The sequence below is a fragment of the Bos indicus x Bos taurus genome, chromosome 11 (genome assembly GCF_003369695.1).
Source record: "Bos indicus x Bos taurus breed Angus x Brahman F1 hybrid chromosome 11, Bos_hybrid_MaternalHap_v2.0, whole genome shotgun sequence".
NCBI lineage: Eukaryota > Metazoa > Chordata > Mammalia > Artiodactyla > Bovidae > Bos > Bos indicus x Bos taurus.
The window spans coordinates 49,734,326-49,758,561 of NC_040086.1; the positions used below are offsets into that span (position 1 = coordinate 49,734,326).

Here is a 24,236-nt window from a genome sequence, read left to right on the forward strand (position 1 = left end):
GTGACAGTGGTCAGGTAGACAACCCTCTGTGTATGCTGCAACATCCTTTACATTCTATCAAATACATTCCAGATCACTTTGCCCCAACCCGAAATCTGCAGTGGCTCTCAACTGTCTACAGGATAAAGAGCTCAACTTACCTTTCTAGGGTGATTTTGAAGCTTCTTCTGTTTTCACTGAACCACTGCTCTTTCCCCCCATGGAAGTGCTATGATATCGTTATGCATTACTCCTTCTGTTAAGAAAGTCCTGCTCTCATTCTTGCTCCTCTGGGTCTTCTTTCAAATGCTTCTTCCCCATAAAGCAGCCTCCTGTCCAGAGTTAACAACTACTTCACATAACTTCCCATGGTGCTGGGCTTATTTCTCTCTCTTTACCATTTACTTCATTATATCTTTTATAGTTTGTTGGCTTTTGTCTTTTACAGCTTCCACAGGCTTAGTACAGTGATAAGCACTCACTGGGTGCTCAAAAAATGCCTGCTGAATTGAACTGAACAAGAACACAGCCTCTGCATTTCACAGAAATCAGCACCCAATATCTAAAATCTTTGAACTGGTTGAGACTCAGTTACCATCTGGGTAATTAATAAATAGCTTTCCATCAACAACCTCAATTGTGAATTCACTGTACTTCCCCTCATTGTCATAGGACTGCATCCTGTTCTGGTTCTGGGAGGGAAATGAAGCTGTTCGGCTTCCCTGAACCACACGCCCATCATGCTTAGGCCCTGTCAATGCACAAGAGAATCCACAGTAAGACAGTGGGGGGCCTGGTAGCAGCCTGACTTGAGTGTGGCCGAGATGGAGCAGGTGAGGTGGCCAGGATGGGGTATTTCAGTGACAGTTCAATAAGTGTTTATTGAGTGTCAGCTATATACTGGCTACTGTGGGAGTCACCAGTATCAATGAATACATATCTTCTATTCAGTCTAAGGAATAAGGTGGTAGATGTGTGCAGGAACCAATAGAGAGAGGCAGGTAGGACAGAGAGAAATGCCATTGGTTGGGAAATCCAGGTGGGTTAACTGGAGAAGGTGGTTTGTAAGGTTTTGTAGGATGGCTAATATTTGACAAATTAGAAAAGAGATGGAGGGTCATTCCAAATGGGGAAACACTCAAAGGCAGGGAAGAAGGAAGGAAAGGGCCAGAGGAATGTGGTTTCCTTTTGCCCCTTGGAACCAGCTATGGGCTCTGTTTACATAATTTTCTGCTTTTTCCTCTGAGCTAATAGTATGCAGTATTACAAGCTGGGAATCCTTAGCTTTTCATAGGATTATAAAATCTTTTTAGTGAAGTAAAACATACATATTTAGAAGTACATATGAGCATGAATGGTAAGTGTCTGTCTTGATAACTTTTTACACACATACGCACTCACATAGTGACCACTTTGGTCAAGGAATACAGTGTTTTCATCACCCCAGAAGATATTGTTACTTGTATTATCAAAAGGTATTCTTGCCTTTTCTAGAATGTCATCCAAATTTAATCACACAATATTAGGTATCAGCACTTGGCTCCTTTTTATTGATGAGTAACTCAATGACTGACTGTGTGAACACATCAGATCTGTCTATTCATTCTGTTGATGGATGTTTGGGTTGTTTTTGCTCTTACTAATATGAGTGGAACATTCTTGGACATGTCCTTTGGTGAACACATTTCTCTGGAATGCATCACTAGGCCTGGGGTCACTGGGTCATGGCATACTCTGCTCAGCCTCAGTCTATTAAATGCCTACTGTCAAGCCAGACTTGCAGTTGGTGTCTGAAGTTGGGGGAGAGGGCAGTTTTGTGGCACTGAGCCGTTAACCTGCATGCTCTGCTGCTAACTCTGGGTAGGCAATGTCAGAACTGAACTGAACTGTGGGACACCCAGCTGGTGTCCGGAGAATCAGAGAATTGCCTGGTGTGGAAAACCCAGCCATTTGGTGACCCGAGGTAGGGTATTCTTTGAGTCGAGTGTTGCAGTAAAGGAGAAACAGCAGAGTTTTTCCTGCACATCTGGTTGAGCAGTGCAGGAAGAGTAGAGAGGAGAAACACAGGAGGGTTTTTCCCATTCAAGGGAAATGACAGAAGGTGGGGAAAAGCGTGGGAACAAAGGCACGTAGCATTTTCTTTCCACTCCAAAACGAATGTGGAGCAGCTTACAAAAACACATCTAGGACATCAGTCGAATCATGGGAAAACAAGACAAACCTGAATTGAGATACGTTCAGCAGAGACTTGATGGTACACTTATAAGAAGTGTCAAGGTCATTTAAAAAAAGGGAGAGACCGAGGATCGGTCACAGATTGCAGGACACTAAAGAGAAATAACTGAATGTTACGTGGGACCCTGGTTAAGATCCTGGAACAGAGAAAGGACATTCATGGGAAAACTGGTGAAATTTGAATAAGATCTTTATTTAGTTAATAGTAGGATAATTAAAATTTTAAGTTTTAAGAAAATATAGTATAGTTGGAGTATGAAGTATAGTTGATTTATGATGCTGTGTCAGTTTCTGGTGTTCTGCAAAGTAATTCAGTTATATATATACATATATATATGGAGTGGCAAAGAGTGGGACACAACTGAAGCAACCTAGCTCGCACGTGCGCACACACACACACATATATGCCATATGTGCTTAGTTGCTCAGTTGTGTCTGACTCTTTGCGACCTCATGGACTGTAGCCCGCCAGTCTCCTCTGTCCGTGGGATTCTCCAGGCAAGAACACTGGAGTGGGTTGCCGTTTCCTTCTTTTCCATTACAGTTTATCACAAAATACTGAATGCAGTTTTTTGTGCTATACAGTAGGCACTTGTCATTTATCCATCCTACATATAAGAGTTTGCATGTGCTAATCCCAAACTCCCAGTCCTTCCCTCCCCTCCCCCCACCTCCCCCTTGGCGACCACAGTCTATTCTCTATATCTGTGAGTCTGTTTCTGCTTCATAGGTAAGTTCATTTGTGTTGTATTTTAGAATCCACATATAAGTGATATCGTATGGCATTTGTCTTTTTCTGACCTACTTCACTTAGTACGATAATCTCTAGGTCCATCCATTTTGCTGCAAATGGCATTATTTCATTTCTTTTAATGGCTGAGGAATATTTCACTGTGTATATGTACCACGTCTTCTTTATCCATTCATCTGTCATTGGACATTTAGGTTGCCTCCATGTCTTCACTATTGTAAATAGTGCTGCTATGAACATAGGGGTGCATGGATCTTTTCAAATTGTAGTTTTGTCTGAGTATATGCCCAGGAGTGGGATTAATAATAATGTAACATTAATTTCTTGATTGTGATAACTGGACTATGATGAAGTAAGATGCTAACATTAGGGGAAGCTGAGTGAGGGATCTAGAGAGATTATTATTTTAAGGCATCTAATATTGCCTGAGAAGAGAAAATGTTTGTCTGAGGGTGAGAGAAGAGGGTGGGAGAGCAATCTGGGGGATTGGGAAGTGTTGGGACTTCCTTCTGATCTAGCCTAGGTGCTCCCTGAGGCAGCCTCCATCTGGTTTCCCAGCTCCAGCAGCCTGGGTTACATACAAGCACTGAGCGCATAATGAATAGGAGGTGGAATGTGTATGGGGGAATCTTCTGTCTGCCTGAGCACTCTGGTGCACCCTACAACAGTGGAAAGTCCCAAGCCCTGAGCTCTATTCACAACACGGAAGCCTAATTATCAAAGCTCGTCTTAGAAATGAAATAAGAAAATGAGAGACTTCTCTGGTGGTCCAGTGGTTAAGACTCTGTGTTCCCAATGCAGGAGGCCCAGGTTCAATCCCTGGTCAGGGAACTAGATCTCACATGCCTCAACTAAGACCCAGCACAGTCAAATAAATAAGTAAATAAATAAATAAAAAGAAAATGAAACCAGGACTTCCCTGGTGGTACAGTGGCTCAAAATCTGCGTGCCAACGCAGGAGACACGGGTTTGATCTCTGGTCCAGGGTTATTCCACATGCTGGGGAGCAGCTAAAGCCCACGAGTCGCAACTACTGAAGCCTGTGTGCCCTAGAGCCTGTGCTCTGCATCGAGAGAAGCCACCACAGTGAGAAGCCCGTGCAGCACAACTAGAGAAAGCCCGTGTGCAGCAATGAAGACCCAGTGCAACCAAAAATAATTTTTTTTTTTTAAAAAGGAAACGAAACCAGAAATTCAATTCAGGTGTGTTTAAAAAGGAACATTACAATTGTATTCTAGTTTCAAAGCAAGCTTCATTTTGTTATTGGACCAATAACTGGTTTCTGAATGCTTCGGTTCAGTTCAGTCACTCAGTCGTGTCCGACTCTTTGCGACCCCATGAATCTCAGCATGCCAGGCCTCCCTGTCCATCACCAACTCCTGGAGTTCACTCAAACTCAAGTCCTTCGAGTTGGTGATGCCATCCAGCCATCTCATCCTCTGTCATCCCCTCTTCCTCCTGCCCCCAATCCCTCCCAGCATCAGAGTCTTTTCCAATGAGTCAACTCTTTGCATGAGGTGGCCAAAGTACTGGAGTTTCAGCTTTAGCATCAGTCCTTCCAAAGAACACCCAGGACTGATCTCCTTTAGAATGGACTTGTTGGATCTCCTTGCAGTCCAAGGGACTCTCAAGAGTCTTCTCCAACACCACAGTTCAAAAGCATCAATTCTTCGGTGCTCAGCTTTCTTCACAGTCGAACTCTCACATTCATACATGACCACTGGAAAAACCATAGCCTTGACTAGACAGACCTTTGTTGGCAAAGTAATGTCTCTGCTTTTGAATATGCTATCTAGGTTGGTCATAACTTTCCTTCCAAGGAGTAAGCGTCTTTTAATTTCATGGCTGCAGTCACCATCTGCAGTGATTTTGGAGCCCCCAAAAATAAAGTCTGACAGTTTCCCCATCTATTTGCCATGAAGTGATGGGACCGGATGCCATGATCTTCGTTTTCTGAATGTTGAGCTTTAAGCCAATTTTTTCACTCTCCTCTTTCACTTTCATCAAGAGGCTCTTTAGTTCCTCTTCACTTTCTGCTATAAGGGTGGTGTCATCTGCATATCTGAGGTTATTGATATTTCTCCCGGCAATCTTAATTACAGCTTGTGCTTCCTCTAGCCCAGCGTTTCTCATGATGTACTCTGCATAGAAGTTAAATAAGCAGGGTGACAATATACAGCCTTGACGTACTCCTTTTCCTATTTGGAACCAGTCTGTTGTTCCATGTCCAGTTCTAAGTGTTGCTTCCTGACCTGCATATAGGTTTCTCAAGAGGCAGGTCAGGTGGTCTGGTATTCCCATCTCTTTCAGAATTTTCCACAGTTTATTGTAGATAGGAGGAAAAGGGCAGAAACCAGAAATTCAGTATAACTTTCCCAAGGGTGTCACTATTCCCAGGCGGGAGGAATAAAAATGGTGGGGTGAGGGAGGGAGGAGGGGGCGTGAGGGTCGGCCTGAGCTGCTTCAGCTTTCTCTGACACCCTGGTTCTTGGTTCTGACACCCATAGGATTTCCTGGGATCAATCAGGGGGAAAGAGATGGGGCCTAGGAAGGTGGGCCTCTTGGCCAGTACTTGGCCTTCTGGGTCTGTCTTCTGGGGGTTCTACCATTCAGGCTGAGTGGTACCTAGATGTGCACCCCTGGAAACAGCTCAGGAGCCCGGATGGGTTGAGGAAGGGCAGTCTTACCTCGTAAACCAATGCAGTGTGATCAGCTTTCTGAAACGATAACTCACACCTGCCTTGTCCATCCGCATCTCCTTTCCCCACCAGGGCCAGGCCCCATTCAATCAACTCATTGTCTCTGAGTGGAAAAGCAAAAGTGTCTTAAAATCTCCTCCTTATTTTTGTCTTCTTAAATTCTTAGGAAGAGCAAGGCTCTCGTGGGCTCCCCACCACCTCAGAATAGAAAGGATTTCCTGGAGAGGAGGTGAGAAAGTCATGGGAATCTTTGGAGAAGAAGAGGGTCACAGGAATGGGAATCTGTGTTCTCCTGAGTGGCCCTACTGGGGATGAGGAATCAGTGGGATCTGGGGAATAGAGGGCCTGCGACCTGTGTCCCAGATGGAGCCCCTGGAGAGCAGGCTGGTCCAGAAGGGGCCTTAGTGGGGTGTGGCCACACAAGATGCTTCATCCCCATGAGGGGTGCCTATGCAGCACCTTGGGATGGGGGAGGGAACCCCTTAGCAGTCAACCTTCCAACAGCCCAAGGATGTCAAGACCTGCCTCCCCATCCTGGCCTCTCACACCTCAGCTCCTTAGGCCATGCCCGTTCCAGCCCAGCTTTTTGTTTTTCCTCAGCAGCCACTGGGTGAGCATGCACTTGCTGTTCCTCCCCTAGGGAACATGCTTATCTTATCCCTCCAGGTGTTTACTTTTCTCCTCCTCGAATCCCTAGATCTTTGTTGCAGGCCCCCTTCTCTGAAAGACACCCCCCCTTGACCATCCCACGGAAAGCAGCAGAGGCGCTCCCAATCTCTCTCACTCCAGCCCACTGATCCCCCATCCAGCTTTATATTCCTCCAAAGCCCTCTTGCCCCGCAGACAACTGTGCTGTTTTTGAAGGTGGTGGTGATTTCTTATTTCCTTTTTCCTCAGTCTACCAACAATAGACCCCAACTGGTGCAATTATTAATGTTTCAAGGAGTGGATGCTCACAAAACGGACACAAGAGATATACTGAACGTCAGGTTGTTAAGGTCCCCCAACCCACACCCTTGGCCCCAGATTCTGGCTCCACTTCTCACTGGCTTGTGTGTCTTTAGCAAATTCCTTGTCTCTCTGAATCTGTTTCCCCATCAGTAACATGGATGATAATCATTCTGCCTTAATGTGTGCATGCATGCATGCATGTGCGTGCTCAGTAGTGTCCAACTCTTTGTGACCCCATGGACTGTAGCCTGTCTGTAGTCTCCTCTGTTCATGGGATTTCCCAGCCTAGAAAACTGGAGTGGCTTGCCATTTCCTCCTTCAGGGGATCTTCTCAACCCAGGGATCGCATGCATTAAGGCAGTGATCCTGCCTTAATAGTTTTTGAGAATTAAAGCTCTGAGCACAGTGCCTGGCCCATAGCACATATCCAGCAAAGATTAGTGTCCCTTTGCCTGATGGCCTCTGTGTGTCCCTTATTTCTCTTCCCCAGGCCCACTTAGCCTCCATAGGGCAGGTCTCACTGTCAAGCCCCTCCATGTCAAAGGAGCCATGACTCCCTCAGCCTAGGTGTCCCTGATTGTGGTCCCAGAGGTCTTACCCACTGGATTTTAAGGTCCCTTTGGACAGGGGTCACACTTCAAATATCTGCCCTCACCCACCATCCAGCCCGATGGTCAGGCAGTGCACTGTATGCTCAGCCGTTTCTGACTCTTTGGGAACCCTATGGACTATATAGCCCGCCAGGCTCCTCTGTCCAGAGGATTTTCCAAGCAAGAATACTGGGGTGGTTTGCCGTCCCTCCTCCAGGGGATCTTCCCAACTCAGGGATTGAACCTGCATCTCCTGCATAAGCAGGTGAATTCTTTACCACTGAGCTACTAGGAAAGCCTGATGGTCAGGCAGATAGGGGACAAATCCTTACACAACGTGTTATCACCATCTTCCTTTGAAGGAACTCCACCCCCCAACCTCCTCCCCCACCCAGAATCACAAGCCTGTTCCTTAAGCTTCAGAAAGCCCCACCATATCAGGCTTTCCTCCTTCGTGGAGGCCTGCGGGCTGGCCCGGCCCTTCCCAATGGGACCTGGGGTGTGACCCAGCAGGGTTCTACCGCCCCTGCCGGCCCCAGCCCTCCCTCCACATCCCCGCCCTTCCTGCTGATCACAGCACCCGAGGCTGCTCAGCCCAGCACTCCTTCTAACGGCTAACGCTTTTGAGCTCGGGTTAAGAGACAAAAAGCGAGGCTATCCCCCACAGCTCCTCTAGTTCTGGTGCTGGTTCCTCCAGTTCTGATATTCTGGCATTTTCCCTGGCTCCCGCCTTTGTTTCTGTTCCCATGCCCCCTCTTTCAGGCCCCAAGAGAAAGCTAATGGGGGACTTTTGTGACCTCGCCCAATTTCCAACATTCTGGATTCGGTCTTTCCCCCCACCCTTTCTTCTCTGACGTGAACTCTCTGTTCTCTCCTGGTGTTCATCAGAATTATGAGGTGTCCAGAAAAAAAAAAAAAAAAAAAAGGCGGTGGGACTGGAAAAGCTTATCAAAAACAAAGCTTATGCCCCTTTGCCAAAGCATTTTCCAAGACAGCTTCCAGGAACTGAAAAGTGGGGTTAAATTTTGCATCGATTGCATTATAAGCAAGAATAAGTGGCTAATAACCTATGAAATCTTACGGAGAACAGGCAAATCCAAAACTAAAAGATGGTCCCTTCCAAGCCAGCCCATTCTGCGACCCCCTCCCCCGCTCTGCCGCAGGAACTCCCGACTCCTGCGCGCCGCGGGTTTCGCTGCAGCGGCACTACCCACGCATACTCAACTAAGAGACAAGAGCACGCCAGCCATGCCACGAGGTGTGTTTTATTTTCATTAATCATACAAATAATTTTCTATAATATTCCAGGGCAAACCGGAGAAATTTGGCAGTCCGATTGGAAGGTCCCCTTCAGAGACCCGCGGGCCGGTGGCGACGGCACGGAGTGCCCGGGTTCACAGTGCAGCTTGTCGCTCGTGTACATCTTGCAGGTGGCTCTTCCTCCACATCACGGCTAGGGTCTCCAAGATGATGCGGTGGAGAATCCTCCAGGTTCGCGGGAAATCTCACTTTGCTTGCTTCTCCTGCTCAATGGCTGTGGAGAGCAAGAAATGGACACTGGGGGATGGGGATCCCTGGCACCCCCCCCCCCAAACGGGGCGCTTGCAAACCTGGTTTGGGAAAGGCACCCACGAGGCTAGGGATTAAGAAAGAGGAGTGGGGCTGGGAAGAGAGAGGCGCTTTGTGCAACAGAAACAGGGGCTGGGGCCGCCCGATGGGAAGCAACTGCCGGATGGGGTGTGGGGCTGGGTTAACGGGAAGGGCGGGGTGGGGACTGGGCTGGGAGCCCGCGGACCCGGAGGCGGGGGCGGACTCACTCTCTTTGGTCGGCAGGGTGTTCTTCTCCTGCGTCTCAGTCTTCTTCAGCTTGGCCTTATCGAAGCTGTTGATTTCCCCCAAGTCGGGCTTGTCTGCCATTTTCTTAAAACAATCCTAGCGGGCAAATCAAGGCGGTTGGCCGGAAGCCAGCGGCCCCCTCTGCCCTCCCCGCCTCCGCTCCACGACGTGGCACTCGGGCTGGGGCGTTCCCGACACTCCGGAGGCCGAGGATCTGGGCGCGTCCCGCACCCGGCTCCGCAGCCCCAGGGTGTGGCCCGCCCGCCCTGGCGTCCCGTCGGGGAAAGGCGCCCGACGAGGCCGCCGCGCACCCTCCAGGAAAACCCGCTCTGACCCCACCCGGACTGGGCCTCCGCCCCAGGGCGCCGCTCACCGAGAAGTTCCGCTTCCAGACCGCGGCCCTGGGGCTCCCACTCGCGTTGCTGCAGCAAAAGACAAAAGAGCGGCGCCCGCCCCTCGCCTTATATAGGCCGCGCCCGCCACGCCCCTCCTCTCGCCCGCCGCAGCGGGGGCGGGGCCGGCGGCCGGGGGCGGGGCCAGCGCGGGTCGCTCACTTCCCCACCGCGCCCTCAGCTCCGCAGCCCGCTGGGCAGGACCCGGCTCTTTCCCCGCGCGCGGTCCCTTCATCCAGTTCCCCCAGCTCCGTGGACCCCAGAGTGTTGGCAGCAGGCGCCGCCAGGGTGGGTGCCACGCCCTCAGTTTTCTAGGGGGCTGCACTCCCCCATCTCCGGAAATCCGCTGCTCACCCGCAGCAGGGGCGTGGGAGGTCGGCGGGGCCAGGGTGTACGGTTGGGTATGGGTGTGAGTGTACTAAGTGTGCAGTGTATCATTGTTGAGTATGGATGTGCAGACGTGCTCGCGCGCTTTACAGCAGTCCCAGCTTGCAGGAGGCACCCACCCCTGTGCAGTCCCCACGTGTTTTGCCTTTAGCTTCCCGGAAATCCTCCACCCCCTTTCCCACTCCTCCTGGAGGTGAACGCCTGCGGGGCTCACACTTAAAGAATCCGAGCCAGGGGTCCTAGAGATGAAAGACAGGGAAGTACAGATAGATTTCCACTGCTCTTTGCTACTATTGGGGGCCCGTTGTTTCCGTTTTCGAGCTGTGGAGTTCCTGCAGGACCCATCGCTGGTGCTCCCTTAGGACGCGTGTTACAAGCATTGTCTGGCAGCCCCCAGGGGCTTGCTGTGTTTTTTTTCTCACAGGGCTCCTAGGGACGTAGTGTCCCAAGGTTCGGTTTTTCTCCTTGAGTTAACCTTGAATATGCCCCTATAAAGGTTCTTGCTTTCCTTTTCAATCCATTATAGGAGTATACGGCAACTCTTCAAGTCTTTCTTAGAAAAGTTGTATCTTCATTCTGTTCAACATCTTTAGTTCCATAAATGAACAACCCAGGGGGTGAAGCTGGTCATTTTATTCGCTCTGAACTTTCCAAATGTCCAGGAGCATTACTAAGCCCTTTTATTTTCATTTTCTTTTTTGAGGGGGTTGCAATGGGTCTTTGTTGCTGCCAGGTCTTTCTGTAGTGGCGGTGAGCAGGGGCTTCTCTGAGGCTTCTTGTTGAGGCTTCTCTTGTTGTGCAGCCGTCTCTAGGGCACACGGGCTTCAGTAGTTGTGGCACATGGGCTTAGTTGCTCCGTGGCATGTGGAATCTTCCTGGACCAGGGATCGAACCTGTGTCCCCTGCAGCGGCAGGCACATTCTTATCCACTGTGCCACCAGGGAAGACCAGCCAAGCACTTTTAAATTGGCATTTTGTGGAAACATCCTAAGTTCTGTCCCAGCCCTTCCTGATTTTGCTGGCTTTTTTTCCCCCCACATTCCCTCAGTGCATTTGGCACAGAAGGAAATAAATTTGGGCTTATGAATTTGATATACCAAACTTCCTGTGTGCCTTTGGGCAAGTGTTTTCTTATACATCTTCATTTATAAGAGTTTTGGCATAAAACTTAAGTGAGATAAAGAACAGGCATCAAGTGGAAGCTTAACATGGCAGCCCCATGAGAGTGGCACACACACTTCATTTGTGTATCAGTCAACTGTTGCCACAGTATGCCGTGTAACAGACTATCACAAAAGTCAGTGGCTAAAACAATAATCACTTGTTCTCGCTCACTCCTCTGGAGGTAGGAGCTGCTGTGTTGGGCTCAGCTGGGCCTGATTTCACCCTGTTCGCGGGACCTAGGTCTGCTTCTCAGGTGTCTCGTGCTCTGGCCCAGGATCTAGCTGGAGCTTGTTCTCAAGGTGATGAGAAAACAGCAAAAGGGCTGTTGCGTAAGAGAGTGCAGAATTGTTGAAGTGTGTATTAAAGCATACCATGTCACCTCGTGTCTGTTAACATCCCGTAGGCCAAACCAACCATCAGTGGAATGGAGATGTGTAGTCCATTCATGGTGGGAGAGGGAGGGGAATGAACATTTCTTAAATAAACATCCAACTTCACAGGGTAGGCAAACAACCATAACAAACAATTCCCAAAGGGCCTTAATGCAGTAAAAGTTTATTCCCCATTCACACAGCAACATTTTATGCTCTTTCTGTTCAGATCGTGTTCCTCCTTGTAGTGACTCATGTACTCAGGCTTCTTCTCTCTCATTCCAGGCTCCTCCCCTAGGTCCTGGATGTTTATTCCATCCAGGCAGTGGATGGGAAAAGGGAAAAGAGAGGACTGCACTGGAGTTTTTAGGGATCAGGCTTGGAAGTGCTGCTTAGTCATGTCCAACTCTTTGCGACCACTGTGGACTAGCCCTCCAGGCTCCTCTGACCATGGGATTTTCCAGGCAAGAATACTGGGATGAGTTACCATTTCCTTTGCCAGGGGATCTTCCCGACCCAGGGATCAAACCCACATCTCCTGTGATTCCTGCATTAGCAGATGGTTTCTTTACCACTGAGCCACCAGTGAAGCGTATTCCAGGCTTGGAAGTAGTTTCCATCAGTTCTGCCCTCATCTCTTTGGCCAGGACTCAGTCACATGATGTCACCTAAATGCAAGGGAGGCTGGGAAATGTAGTCAAGCTATGTGCCCAGGAGTAAAAGACTTGGGAGCAGACTCTGCCATATATGATGGATTTGCCAAACTTCAGCATGAAAATATCCAGACATCCAGAGATGTCAACTCTTTGGAGGGTCTTGGTGGCACTGATTCCTTTTCAGATGCGATGCCAAGTGTTATTTAGGTATTACCTTCCTGGGCCCCACCTTTGGCCTGTGAAGGTGTCCTAATTTGGTCCCATGGTGAAGTACAATTCCAACTTCCTTTTATTTGGGAAACAAAGGAATCTATTTCTTCTAGTTACAGTTGTGGAGATGCATGTTTCAAACATGGCAGGATTTCCAAACTAAGGATCTCTGAGTAAACTTGCAGACATTCTTTTTTGTTTTGTTTTGTGTGCTGGGTAGCATGTGGGATCTTAGTTTCTTGACCAGGGGTTGAACCTGCATCCCCTGCAGCAGAAGCACAGAATCTTAATCATTGGACCTCCAGGGAAGGCCCCACATTCTTTATTTTCACTTATTCAGTTCTGTGGCTCATCTCTAAGAAAGCAGTGAGCCTCTTAGGCATTTGTTTCTTAAGAACAAAGGTCAAACCTTTGTTTGTTTAATTCAGCCCTATTGGCGGTGGTTTTAAACATCTGCATGTTTTTTTTGACACTTGTCCCTCCAATTCCTGAGTATAGACTATCCTTGGTGACTTTATTCTAGAGAATAAGATTCCAGAAATTATGCTTTTCCACTTAGGAGCCACACAGCTCTGCCTGACTCTCAGGGTGCCTCCACACTCTGAGAAAACTAAGCACCTTTAAGGGTAGGTCACTTGCAGGCTTTCTAGCCACAAGCCACAGCTGAGGTCTGAGCCAGCATCCACCACCAAGCACGCAAGTCCATGAGGTAATGCAGAGAGGAGCACACAAGCTGTCTCAGGTCCCATTGCAAGTTCATGAGTAAAATACATGTTGCAGTTTTTATAAGTCACTAAAGTCTTGGGAATTTTTGTTCTGTGGCACCACAATTCATTTCCCCATGAGATAGAAAAAAGAGTTCCTTGGACTGCAAGGACATCAAACCAGTTAATCCTACAGGAAATCAATCATGAATATTTATTGGAAGGACTGATGCTGAAGCTGAAGCTCCAATACTTTGGCCACCTGAGGCAAAGAGCTGACTCATTAGAAAAGACCCTGATGCTGGGAAAGATTGAAGGCAGGAGGAGAAGGGGATGACAGAGGATGGGATGGTTGGATGTCATCACCAACTTGATGGACATGAGTTTGAGCAAGCTCCAGGAGATGGTGAAGGACAGAGAAGCCTGGGGTGCTACAGTCCATAGGGTTGCGAAGAGTGTCACAACTGAGTGACTGAACAATAACAGCGACAGAAAAATCATAACTTAGGGACGCCAGGGTCTTTGGTCTTATTGGGGGATTTTGCCTTAAATATCTTCCATGATACTTACACACATACTTTTCAACAAGGGTTTATCAGTGTCCATGGGGTTCTGGCAATGTTCTGGGTGTGGAAGGTAGAAAGATGACGAGACTCTTACTAATGTCTAGTGTAGAAACTGAATAACTCTGAATCAGTCAACAAGCTGTGGCACGTGCCCTGTGTTTCCTTATGTCTTGGGGCTTCATTTGTCTGACAACATATCAGCCTGCTGCTTGGAGCAGATTTTATTCTGTTCATAGATGGTATAGAGAAAGCAGAACCACTCAGCTCCAATTGTATTTCTATTGAGAAGGAAGAGCTGGAAATTGAAGCACTGATAAGAAGGACAGAAGGGAGTCTTTTCTTCTTTTTATGAGATCTTAGTCCCCTGACTAAGGGATCGAACCCAGGCCCTGCTGCAATGGAAGTGCAGAGGCTTAACACTGGACCCCCAGGGAAGTCCCCCAAAGGGAGTCTTGATGACTGTCAATTTGTTGGGGGGCTGGGAGAAGCCTTTGGAGATTTACCGGGGGACTCCAGCCCTCAGACCTGGCCATTGTGACTTCATTTTTAGGGACTTGAATGGAAATGTAGATAGAATGCTGACTATATTATTAATAGGGAGGATGAAACACTGTAAACACCAAAGCAAGCAGGAGAAATGGACGAAATATGATGACATTGGGCCCACAGGACAGACATAGAGCCTTCTCAGCCTGACCATTAACCCTGCAAGGACAGGGAGACATGAGTAACAGGATTAACTCTCAAGTGGCAAGGAGATTTGTGGCAGTGTGAACAGGAAGAAAGAATTCAGTCCAGGTTTCCTTGAATATAAGGAAGACATCTGCACCTCCTTTGTTCACTCCTGGCTGAAATGCTCACGTGAGATGTTCCTCCTGGTCTAGGTGTTCACATTGTGCCCTTTCTCTTTTCATGAAGAAAGCTGCTTGAGTGTCCTTGCCTCAGAGAATTCTCCTTGACCATTCCTATCATTCCCTAAATTTAACCTTGTTTCATTTTTCTTCTTAAAATCTGATAAAAGTTTATATTCAGGTATGGGGAAGTCATTCTGGCTTACACATGCGTTAAGTTGAATTTTATGCTAATTCCAGTAGCCTATTTGTGGCCTATCAAACATACATTGTGTGTGTGTTAGTTGCTCAGTCATGTCTGAGTCTATGCAACCTCAGGGACTATATTCCGCCAGGGTCCTCTGCCCCTGGAATTCTCCAGGCAATGATACTGGAGTGGGTTGCCATTCCCTTTTCCATCAAACATACATTCTACATCTTTTTAAAAAATATTTTAATTTATTTATTCATTTGACTGCGCTGGGTCTTAGTTGCTGCACACAGGATCTTTGGTTGCCACCTTCGGGATCTAGTGCCCTGACCAGGGATCAAACCCAGGCCCCCTGTGTTGGGAGTGCGGAGTCTTAGCTACTGGACCACCAGGGAAGTCCCTACATCTGTTTTAATCATTGAAGAAAAGGGTGCATTGATGGGAAATAAAGAATGCCCGTATTAAAAATACAGATGAAATATTTTCCTTCCCAGGACACCAGTGTTGGTACTACTTCAACGAAAAGATTCCCTTCCCAGGTGTCAAGGCCATACTGACTTACTGTGCATGTGCTGATTTTTTGTTTGTTTAAATCTTGAAGGAATGTATACCTGACTTGTTTAGTGGTCTTTGTTGTGACAAGAAATAAAACTGTGCTGAAAACCATGCTTCTCTGGAGTAGTTCCTTGGAGTTATCTGAGAGGCTGTCTTCTGGGTTATAGTCCACAGTTTGGCTCAATAAAACTCTTTTCTATTCCTATTACAGGTTGTTTATTGATTATTTCGTCAACTAATCTATCTCTGCTGCTGCTGCTGCTAAGTTGCTTCAGTTGTGTCCGACTCTGTGCGACCCCATGGACTGCAGCCTACCAGGCTCCCCCGTCCCTGGGATTCTCCAGGCAAGAACACTGGAGTGGGTTGCCATTTCCTTCTCCAATGCATGAAAGTGAAAGGTGAAAGTGAAGTTGCTCAGTCGTGTTCGACTCTTCACGACCCCATGGACTGCAGCCTACCAGGCTCCTCCGTCCGTGGGATTTTCTGGGCAAGAGTACTGGAGTGGGGTGCCATTGCCTCCTCCGAATCTATCTCTACCAAACATATATTCATCTCTTTGTTTTTGTCTGTGTCCCACACTAGGAAATGGGAGACCTCATGTGTCTCATTTACCACCAGGACCAAATACAATGCCTGATATATAGTAAGTGCTCAATCAATATTCCTGGAATACATGCATAAAATTCTTAACCAAAATGCAATAAGCTACTTTGGGGATAGTGATGAATGTCTCCCTGTCACTGGAGACATTCAATGAGAAGTGGATAGCCAGGGGTGTGAACTGTGATAGGGACGATTCAGACCCTGGGCTCGAGTAGGTTCACTCAGGTACAATGAGTACAACTGCTTCTCCCTAGGTGACCGCCCTGGTCCCTTTCAAGCTGTTTTTCCAGTTGTGAAACAAACTTCCTTTTGGCTGTCAGTTCTGGCAGCCTGAAAATAGCTGTGTGACTCTCACACCATGGAGGTTGAGGAAGCAAAGAAATCAACAAGTTGTGTTTGTGTTTTCCATACCATCAAAACACTGTTTATCTTTGTAGCTCATGGAGTTTAAGGACTCCCCAAGATAAAACTGTGAAGAAAGCAAAGTGGGCCTTTGAGGTTCAGCCTCAGTAATGATTGTCCTGCTCTGGAGACATGTGAATGAACCCCTAAATCAAGCTTGGCAGTTGCTGAGATCACCCACGTGGCTAACAGTCACAGTGTGGGTGAGGATGTTATTGTTTCAGTTTTCACCTCTGCTGTTAGAATAGCAATAATAAAACCAATCTTTTTGAGCTGTTGTCATATTCCAGGCCCTGTGAAAAAAATTTCATGTATTGTGTCACTAAAACCTAAGCAAAGCAGTGTGAAATGGCATTATTTTGATCCACTCTGCTTTACAGGGTCGGCTCTGAGGCTTGGTCAAGGTCATACAACCAGTAACTGGCATGGCTAGAGCTTGAATCCAGTTCTACCTGATTGTAAACCCTGAGCTTTTAACCATGACACCACCCTTGCCTGGACTTGGCAGCAGGGTTTGCAAACTGGATCCATATGGATTATATATTTTATTTGGTCACATTAAAGTTAACAAAAAACTTCAGCAGGTACTCAAATATTGGAAGATTTCCAAGTTGAAGATCCAGCAACTCTGGATCTATATTTTTTTCTCACGTAGCACCATGATTAGCAGCCTCCCCTTGAAATGGGGTATGTCTGCTTCCCTTTACTGGTTTCTCTACCACCCCGTAATGTCTTTGCAGCATGGAGACCAGTGTTAGTTGCCATTTATTATATATGTATGGGTGTTTTACTTATAGTAGATAAATATTTCTTGTCCCCAGATCTCTATTTGTGGACATTTGCCTTCAAGATAGCCCCTAATGGTCCTACTTCTTGTTCCCACTCTTGTGTCATCCCCTCCTCTATTGTACCAGGATTTGTCTGTGTGACCAATAACATATGGTAGAGAAGATAATATGTCACTTCTTTCTCTTTTTAAAAAATTGTTATTTTTTGGCTGTGCCTCCCAGTGTGCCAGATCTTAGTTCCCTGACCAGGGATCGAATCTGTACCTCCTGCAGTGGTAGCACAGAGTCTTAACCACTGAACTTCCAGGAAAGTCCCATATGCCATTTCTGAGATTATGTTATAAAAGATGAACTTCTAATTTGATGCCTGGCTTTCTTGCTCTTTCTTTTCTATCTCTCCTTCTTGGGAAAGCCAGCTGCCATGTTGGGAACAGTCCTATGGAGATGCCCATGTGGTGAGGAGCTCAAGTCTCATCAACAGTCAGTGATTCGCTAAGGCTTGTCAACTAGTCAGCTTGGGAGTCGATTCCCTGGCAGCTTTTGAGCCTTCAGAAGGCTGCAGCTTTGACCGATAATCCAACTGCAACGTCCTGGGAGATCCTGAGTGAGAACCACCCAACTAAACCATTCCTAGAAACCATTAGATGATAAATGTTGTTGTATGTTGCTATGATTTGGAGCAATTTGTTACTGGGCAACAGAAAAACTAATTCACTCTCAAAAGTGGTGAGAGCACATAGATCAAGAGTGTCATGTGGTTAAAAAAATTAAAATTAAGAAAGAGCACATGTATCTGTAGAAGTAAAGGATATTTATATTGTTATGAAACCTACTGTAGTAAGAACTGTGACTGATATATGGGTAAGAGGAGTGATGGCAATCTTAACCAGGCCTGTCTTACTTCTTCATACTGGCTGCCTGGCTCTTTCTAGATCTTTGAGTCTCCAAGCTTGCTGTAGGGCAGTTGTTTCAAACTAGTTTTGACCTTGATGATCACCCTCCCATCTCCCAAGAAGTACATTAAGTACATTTCACATGGTGACCCAGGACTCACAAGAGCACACAGATGAAATAAAAGTTTCACCAGAACAATACTTCTACTATGAGTGCCCTCTTTCTCTGACTCTTTTTCATTTTAAAAAACTTTTACTTTGGAATAATTATAGACTCATAGAAAGTTGCAAAAACAGTACACTGAAGTCTTCTGTGTACTTGATGGTAACATCTTATACAACTGCAATGCTGTATCAAACCCAGGACACTGACATGCTTGTGATTTACAGACCTCTTCCAGATTTTACCCTGGTGGCTCAGATGGTAAAGTGTCTGCTTGCAATGAGGGAGACCAGAGTTCTATCCCTGGGTTGGGAAGATCCCCTGGAGAAGTAAATGGCAGCCCACTCCAGTACTCTTGCCTGGTAAATCCCATGCACAGAGGAGCCTGATAGGCTACATTCCATGGGGTCACAAAGAGTTGGAAACGACTGAGTGACTTCACTTTCACTTTCGAGATTTTACCAAAAATTAAATGCACTCTGCTGTGTGTAGGTCTATGCAATTTTGTCACATGCATAGATTTGCACAACCACCCCAATCCAGATACAGACATATTCCATCACCACAAAGGGAATTTCTGGTGCTACTTTTACTTGCTCCTTGGAAGGAAAGTTATGACAAACCTAGACAGCAGTTAAAAAGCAGACGTTACTATGCCGACAAGGGTCTGTATAATCAAATCTATGGTTTTTCTGATAGTCGTGTGCCGATGTGAGAGCTGGATGGTAAAAAAGGCTGAACGCCTAAGAACTGATGCTTTTGAATTGTCCTACTGGAGAAAACTCTTGAGAGTCCCTTGAACTGCAAGGAGATCAAATCGGTCAATCCTAGAGGAAATCAACCTGAATATTAATTAGAAAGACTGTATATTGTCAAGCTGCTTATTTAACTTATATGCAGAGTACATCATGAGAAACGCTGGGCTGGATGAAGCACAAGCTGGAACCAAGATTGCTGGGAGAAATATCAATAACCTCATATATGCAGATGACACCACCCTTATGGCAGAAAGTGAAGAAGAACTAAAGAGCCTCTTGATGAAGGTGAAAGAGGAGAGTGAAACAGTTGGCTTAAAGCTCAGCATTCAGAAAACTAAGATCATGGCATCTGGTCCCATCACTTCATGGCAAATAGATGGGGAAACAGTGGAAATAGTGACTGACTTTATATTTTTGGGCTCCAAAATCACTGCAGATGGTGACTGCAGTCATGAAATTAAACGATGCTTACTCCTTGGAAGGAAAGTTATGACCAACCTAGACAGCATATTGGAGAAGGCAATGGCACCCCACTCCAGTACTCTTGCCTGGAAAATCCCATGGATGGAGGAGCCTGGTGGACTGCAGTCCATGGGGTCTCAAAGAGTCCGACACGACTGAGCAACTTCACTTTCACTTTTCACTTTCATGCACTGGAGAAGGAAATGGCAACCCACTCCAGTGTTCTTGCCTGGAGAATCCTATGGACTGAGAAGCCTGGTAGGCTGCCGTCCATGGGGTCGCTAAGAGTCGGATGCGACTGAGCGACTTCATTTTTCACTTTTATGCATTGGAGAAGGAAATGGCAACCTACTCCAGTGTTCTTGCCTGGAGAATCCCAGGGACAGGGGAGCCTGGTGGGCTGCCATCCATGGGGTTGTACAGAGTCGGACACGACTGAAGTGACTTAGCAGCAGCAGACAGCATACTAAAAAGCAGAGACGTTACTCTGCCAACAAAGGTCCATCTAGTCAAGGCTATGGTTGTTCCAGTAGTCATGTATGGATGTGAGAGTTGGACTATAAAGAAAGCTGAGTGCCAAAGAATTGATGCTTTTGAACTGTGGTGTTGGAGAAGACTCTTGAGAGTCCCTTGGACTGCAAGGAGATCCAACCAGTCTCTCCTAAAGGAGATCAGTCCTAAGTGTTCATTGGGAAGACTGATGTTGAAGCTGAAACTCCAATACTTTGGCCATCTGATGCGAAGAGCTGACTCATTTGAAAAGACCCTGATGCTGGGAAAGATTGAAGGCAGGAGGAGAAGGGGACAACAGAGGATGAGATGGTTGGATGGCATCATCGACTTGATGGACATGAGTTTGGGTAAACTCCAGGAGTTGGTGATGGACAGGGAGGCCTGGCATGCTGTGATTCCTGGGGTCGCAAAGAGTAGGACACGACTGAGCGACTGAACTGAACTGAACTGAAGATTCTACAATATTATATGGATGAATCATATAGTATTTAATTAATACACATTGGTTTACATTTACATTGTTTTCAGTAGTTTGCTACTACAAACTACTACCTTAATGTTTGCAGATCCCAGGCCAGAATATAAATGGAGACTCACATGCCACGTGTTTAAATATTTAATTTATTAAGCAAACTAGCATACTGATAAAGAAAATATATTTTATCCTCCTGCATAAGAAATTCAATTTCATAATATAATTTAGAAAATGGATAATTGAATTTTAAAAATATTATGCAGATTATGGGCATTCTATTCATAAACTGGGGACATTTAAAAGAAGACCACAATTAAGATATACTAATAAAAACATTTCTAATAAATCACTGGAAATTTATTCCACAAGTTTTTCTTCTGTTCTCACTTAAGCATAATTAGTAATTGTGTTGGTATCAAGAGTTTTACATAACTTGTGTTCCAAAGATAGTAATTAATATATTTATATATTATAAATATACAAGTAATATAATTATATATTATATACATATGTATACAAATATATAAGTAATATAATAATTTAATATAAGTAATATAATTATATTCAAAGTATACAAAATTTAAACATACAGGTGATTTTCCTTATTCAAGGAAGTTTTGTACCATAAAGTCGCTGCCAATGCTGAATTGGTGAATATCAAATATCAAATATCCAAGAGATAGTCAGTTTCCTGTAAACATGTGGTCAGAGCATTTTCATCAGTTGATCCATATGTAAGCTTGTTTTATGTGTGTTTCTGTTGAAAGACACCTTATTTAGGATGTACTGTTGATTCATTAACATTGAATGCACACAGCCAACAGCATAAAATGCCTGTACAAAACTTACGTAACAAGTGCATTTTTGTCTGTAAAGCATGTCACAATCTTATTCTCAAGAACACTAGACAGCACTTCATCACTCTAGCTGGGCCATTTTAAACAGTGAAATCACCAACAAAAATGAGAAAAATGAGGTACTAAATAGACTGCAAGAAGAATACTTATTTATAGTATAAAAGCTGAAATAAGAAGGCAGAGTGTTGCCTTGTGTGGCCTCCTCTGGGCAACATGTACCTTGGGAGCTCAAATATTCCAGCATTCTGTGTGTGTCTTAAAGTGACTACAAAATCACTGTGAGGTTGATTTGGGGGTTAAAAATGAACTTTAGCAAGTACATAATTTTCAACTATGGTGTCCATGAATAATGAGGACCAACTTTATTTTAATAAAAAATGTGAATTCAATAGGTAAACAACAACAAAAAGTTCATTCATGTTTTAAATATTTTCTTTTAGAATATTAACATTAGTATTCTAAAGCAAAATACAAATAATTATTAACAAATTTCAAAGTCACGTTAGCATTTTAAAAAATAATATTTTTGTAGGCATAATTGAATTCAATAAAGAATTTCATAAAAATGAAACTATTTGCATTTATGGCATTCAAAGTCAATCTCGCGACCATTAGAAAGAATCTGTATTTTGCTTCATAAGTATTATGTCCGGACCTACACATGCACAAATTAAAGAATAATATCAGCTGTTCATTACTACAAAATATTCCTTAGCTGTCACATGCAGCTGTTGGGAATACTGTGCTAATCTGTGAGCAATGCCTGCAGCTGCAGGAATTCCTGTGCTAATTTTTGGAGGCGCAGACTGGAACAGGAAAAGTAGCAAGATAATGGGCGCGGGATACTCCTGGGAATCATCGTTAAGCAAGAATCTATGAGAGAAAAAGTTTGAGTGACAGAAGTGCTCGGGTAAGTGCCTCTATCATTCCAGTCATCCCTAAACACAATAGCACATCATCTTCGGTGCTGTCAGCAGCACAGCCCACAAAGCTCCCTGGCACTGAGATGCGGTCACCCTTTGCTTCCGGCACTTAGAGCCAAGGAAGCCTGTGCTGGGTCTGTTGGTGCTTGTGTGTGGAGTGTGCGTGTGTGCTAAGTGGCTTCAGTCGTGTCCGACTCTTTGAGATGTCACGGACCGTAGCCCCCAAGGCTCCTCTATTCATGGGATTCTCCAGCCAAGAATACTGGAGTGGGTTGCCATACCTTCCCCCAGGGGATCTTCCCCACCAGGGATCGAACCTGGGTCTCCTACATTGCAGGCGAAATTCTTTACCTTCTGAGCCACCAGGGAAGCCCTGTGTGTGGAGGGACTTCTGCTAAGTGCCCGCACCCCTTGCCTGGGTCTATGGAAAGGACCATCAGAAAGGATGCTGCGAATGATTTAAAGCAAACAAAACCCTCGCAAGCTTCTGTGAAGGATACATTCTCTCAGCTTCTTGGAATCATTGTTGTAGTTGTCACCGATTTTCATTCATTTCTAATTTCTTTTCAATTTGCATAATTACTAGAAAACTGGCCCCTTCTGGATACTCGTTTTTTTTTTTACCCTCCTACTTACGGAACATGCAAAATTTCTATTTTCTTTTTAGCTGATTTGCTCATTTGAAAATTCATATTCTTTTTCTGTCTCTTTTATGCAGTGTGTTCCTCTTTGGCTTGGAGCCAAATTTAACAGCTTCCTCCCAGTGAAGCCTTACCAAAAGCTAATTACAAGCTTACTGGGAAGGGAGTAACAATTTAGAACAGGCAAGTAGAGAAAAAGGTTTTATTTATTATCTTTGTACCTCCAGAAAGGAAAGCGGCAAATGTGTGCTTTGAGGTTGTTTTTGTTCAGCTGCTAAGCTGTGTTCGACCGTTTGTGACCCCATGAACTACAGCACACCAGGCTTCCCTGTCCTTCAGTATCTCCAGGAGTTGGCTCAAACTCATGTCCATTGAGTCAGTGTTGCCATCCAACCATCTCACCCTCTGACGCCCCCTTCTCCTCCTGCCCTCAATCTTTCCATCAAGGTATTTTCCAATGAGTTGGCTCTTCGCATCAGGTGACCAAAGTATTGGAACTTCAGCTTCAGCATCAGTCCTTCCAACGAATGTTCAGGACTGATTTCCTTTAGGATTGGCTGGTTTGATCTCCTTGAACTCCAAGGGACTATTAGGAGTCTTCTCCAGCAGCACAATTCAAAAGCATCAGTTCTTATGCACTTGGCCTTCTTTAGGATCGAGCTCTTACATCTGTACATGAATTTCAGGTAAAACTCCTCTTTTCTAATAAAGCACCTCAGACAGCACGTGAGGTCAGAAGACCTTGGTCCCAGTGGTGGTACCATTACCTACTAACCCTGGGCTCTGGGCCAGTCACTTCATTCTCTGAGCTTCAATTTTCTCATCTAAGAAATGAAGATAGTAATTGAGCTGTCATGAGGATCAGGGAGATCAAGTATGTGAAAGAATATTATAGGTGAGATGTACTATATGAAAGGGAGTGGTTCAACTGCTTTAGTTCATTTTTATCATTTTCCCCACACTAGGCTAATTACTTCTCTGCAGCATTTTCTGAGCTACTTTCAGTATTATTCTATTTGCATCGTTCCATGTGGCCCAATAAATGCTCCCAAGCTGAATATGAATTCTTCACAAGAGGTTTCTGGACATGTTAAAGGGACAGGGTCATTTTGGGCATAGTGATGATGGGTGGAATAAACTGTCAGAGTCCTGAAATTAAGGTCAGATGATATCTGGAATTGATGGGAAAATGTTTAAGGAAGTTATGGGAGAGTTCCAATATAGAAATGGTAGGGGAAACGGGAACGGGAACTCACCCATTGTGTTTGTTTGCTAGGGCTGCCGTAACAGAACACCCGAGGCTGTGTCTTAAACAACAAAAATCCATTTTCTCACAGTGTGCATGCTGGAAGTCCAAAGTCAGGGTGTGACAGGTTTGGCTTCCTCAAAGGCCTCTTTCCTGGCTTGTAGACGGCTGCCTTCTCACTGTACCCTAACAATGGTTGTCCTCTGAGCATGTCCATCCATGATGTCTCTCTGGGTATCCATATTCCTCCTTATAAGGGCACCAGTCAGACTAGATTTGAGCCCTATCCTAATAACCTCATTTTAATTTAATCATCTCTTTTAAGGCCTTATATTCAAGCAGGGTTATATTCTGAGGTGCTGGGGATTAGGACTTCCAGCATAACGAATTTGGGGAGGAGACACATTCAGTCCATAATGCCCATC

At 45.5% G+C, this 24,236-nt stretch overlaps 1 protein-coding gene across 1 annotated transcript; it reads right to left on the reverse strand.

The window, feature by feature from the left end:
- Window positions 1–8,452: 8,452 nt before the first annotated feature.
- Window positions 8,453–9,525, reverse strand: TMSB10 (thymosin beta 10). The gene is made up of 3 exons (XM_027555565.1): window positions 9,415–9,525; window positions 9,023–9,137; window positions 8,453–8,739 (listed from the first exon to the last, which is right to left on the reverse strand). The coding sequence occupies exons 2-3, from the start codon at window positions 9,120–9,122 to the stop codon at window positions 8,711–8,713; spliced, it is 129 nt and encodes a 42-aa protein (XP_027411366.1). The 5' UTR covers window positions 9,123–9,137; window positions 9,415–9,525; the 3' UTR covers window positions 8,453–8,710.
- Between the last annotated feature and the right edge of the window lie 14,711 nt (window positions 9,526–24,236).

Bases quoted from the DNA above. Each gene is read 5' to 3' on its own strand.
- TMSB10 (XM_027555565.1), bottom strand. From the start codon at position 9,122: ATGGCAGACAAGCCCGACTTGGGGGAAATCAACAGCTTCGATAAGGCC. The intron at 8,740-9,022 runs GTGAGTCCGCCC...TGCTCTCCACAG, and splicing joins CACCCTGCCGACCAAAGAGA to CCATTGAGCAGGAGAAGCAA.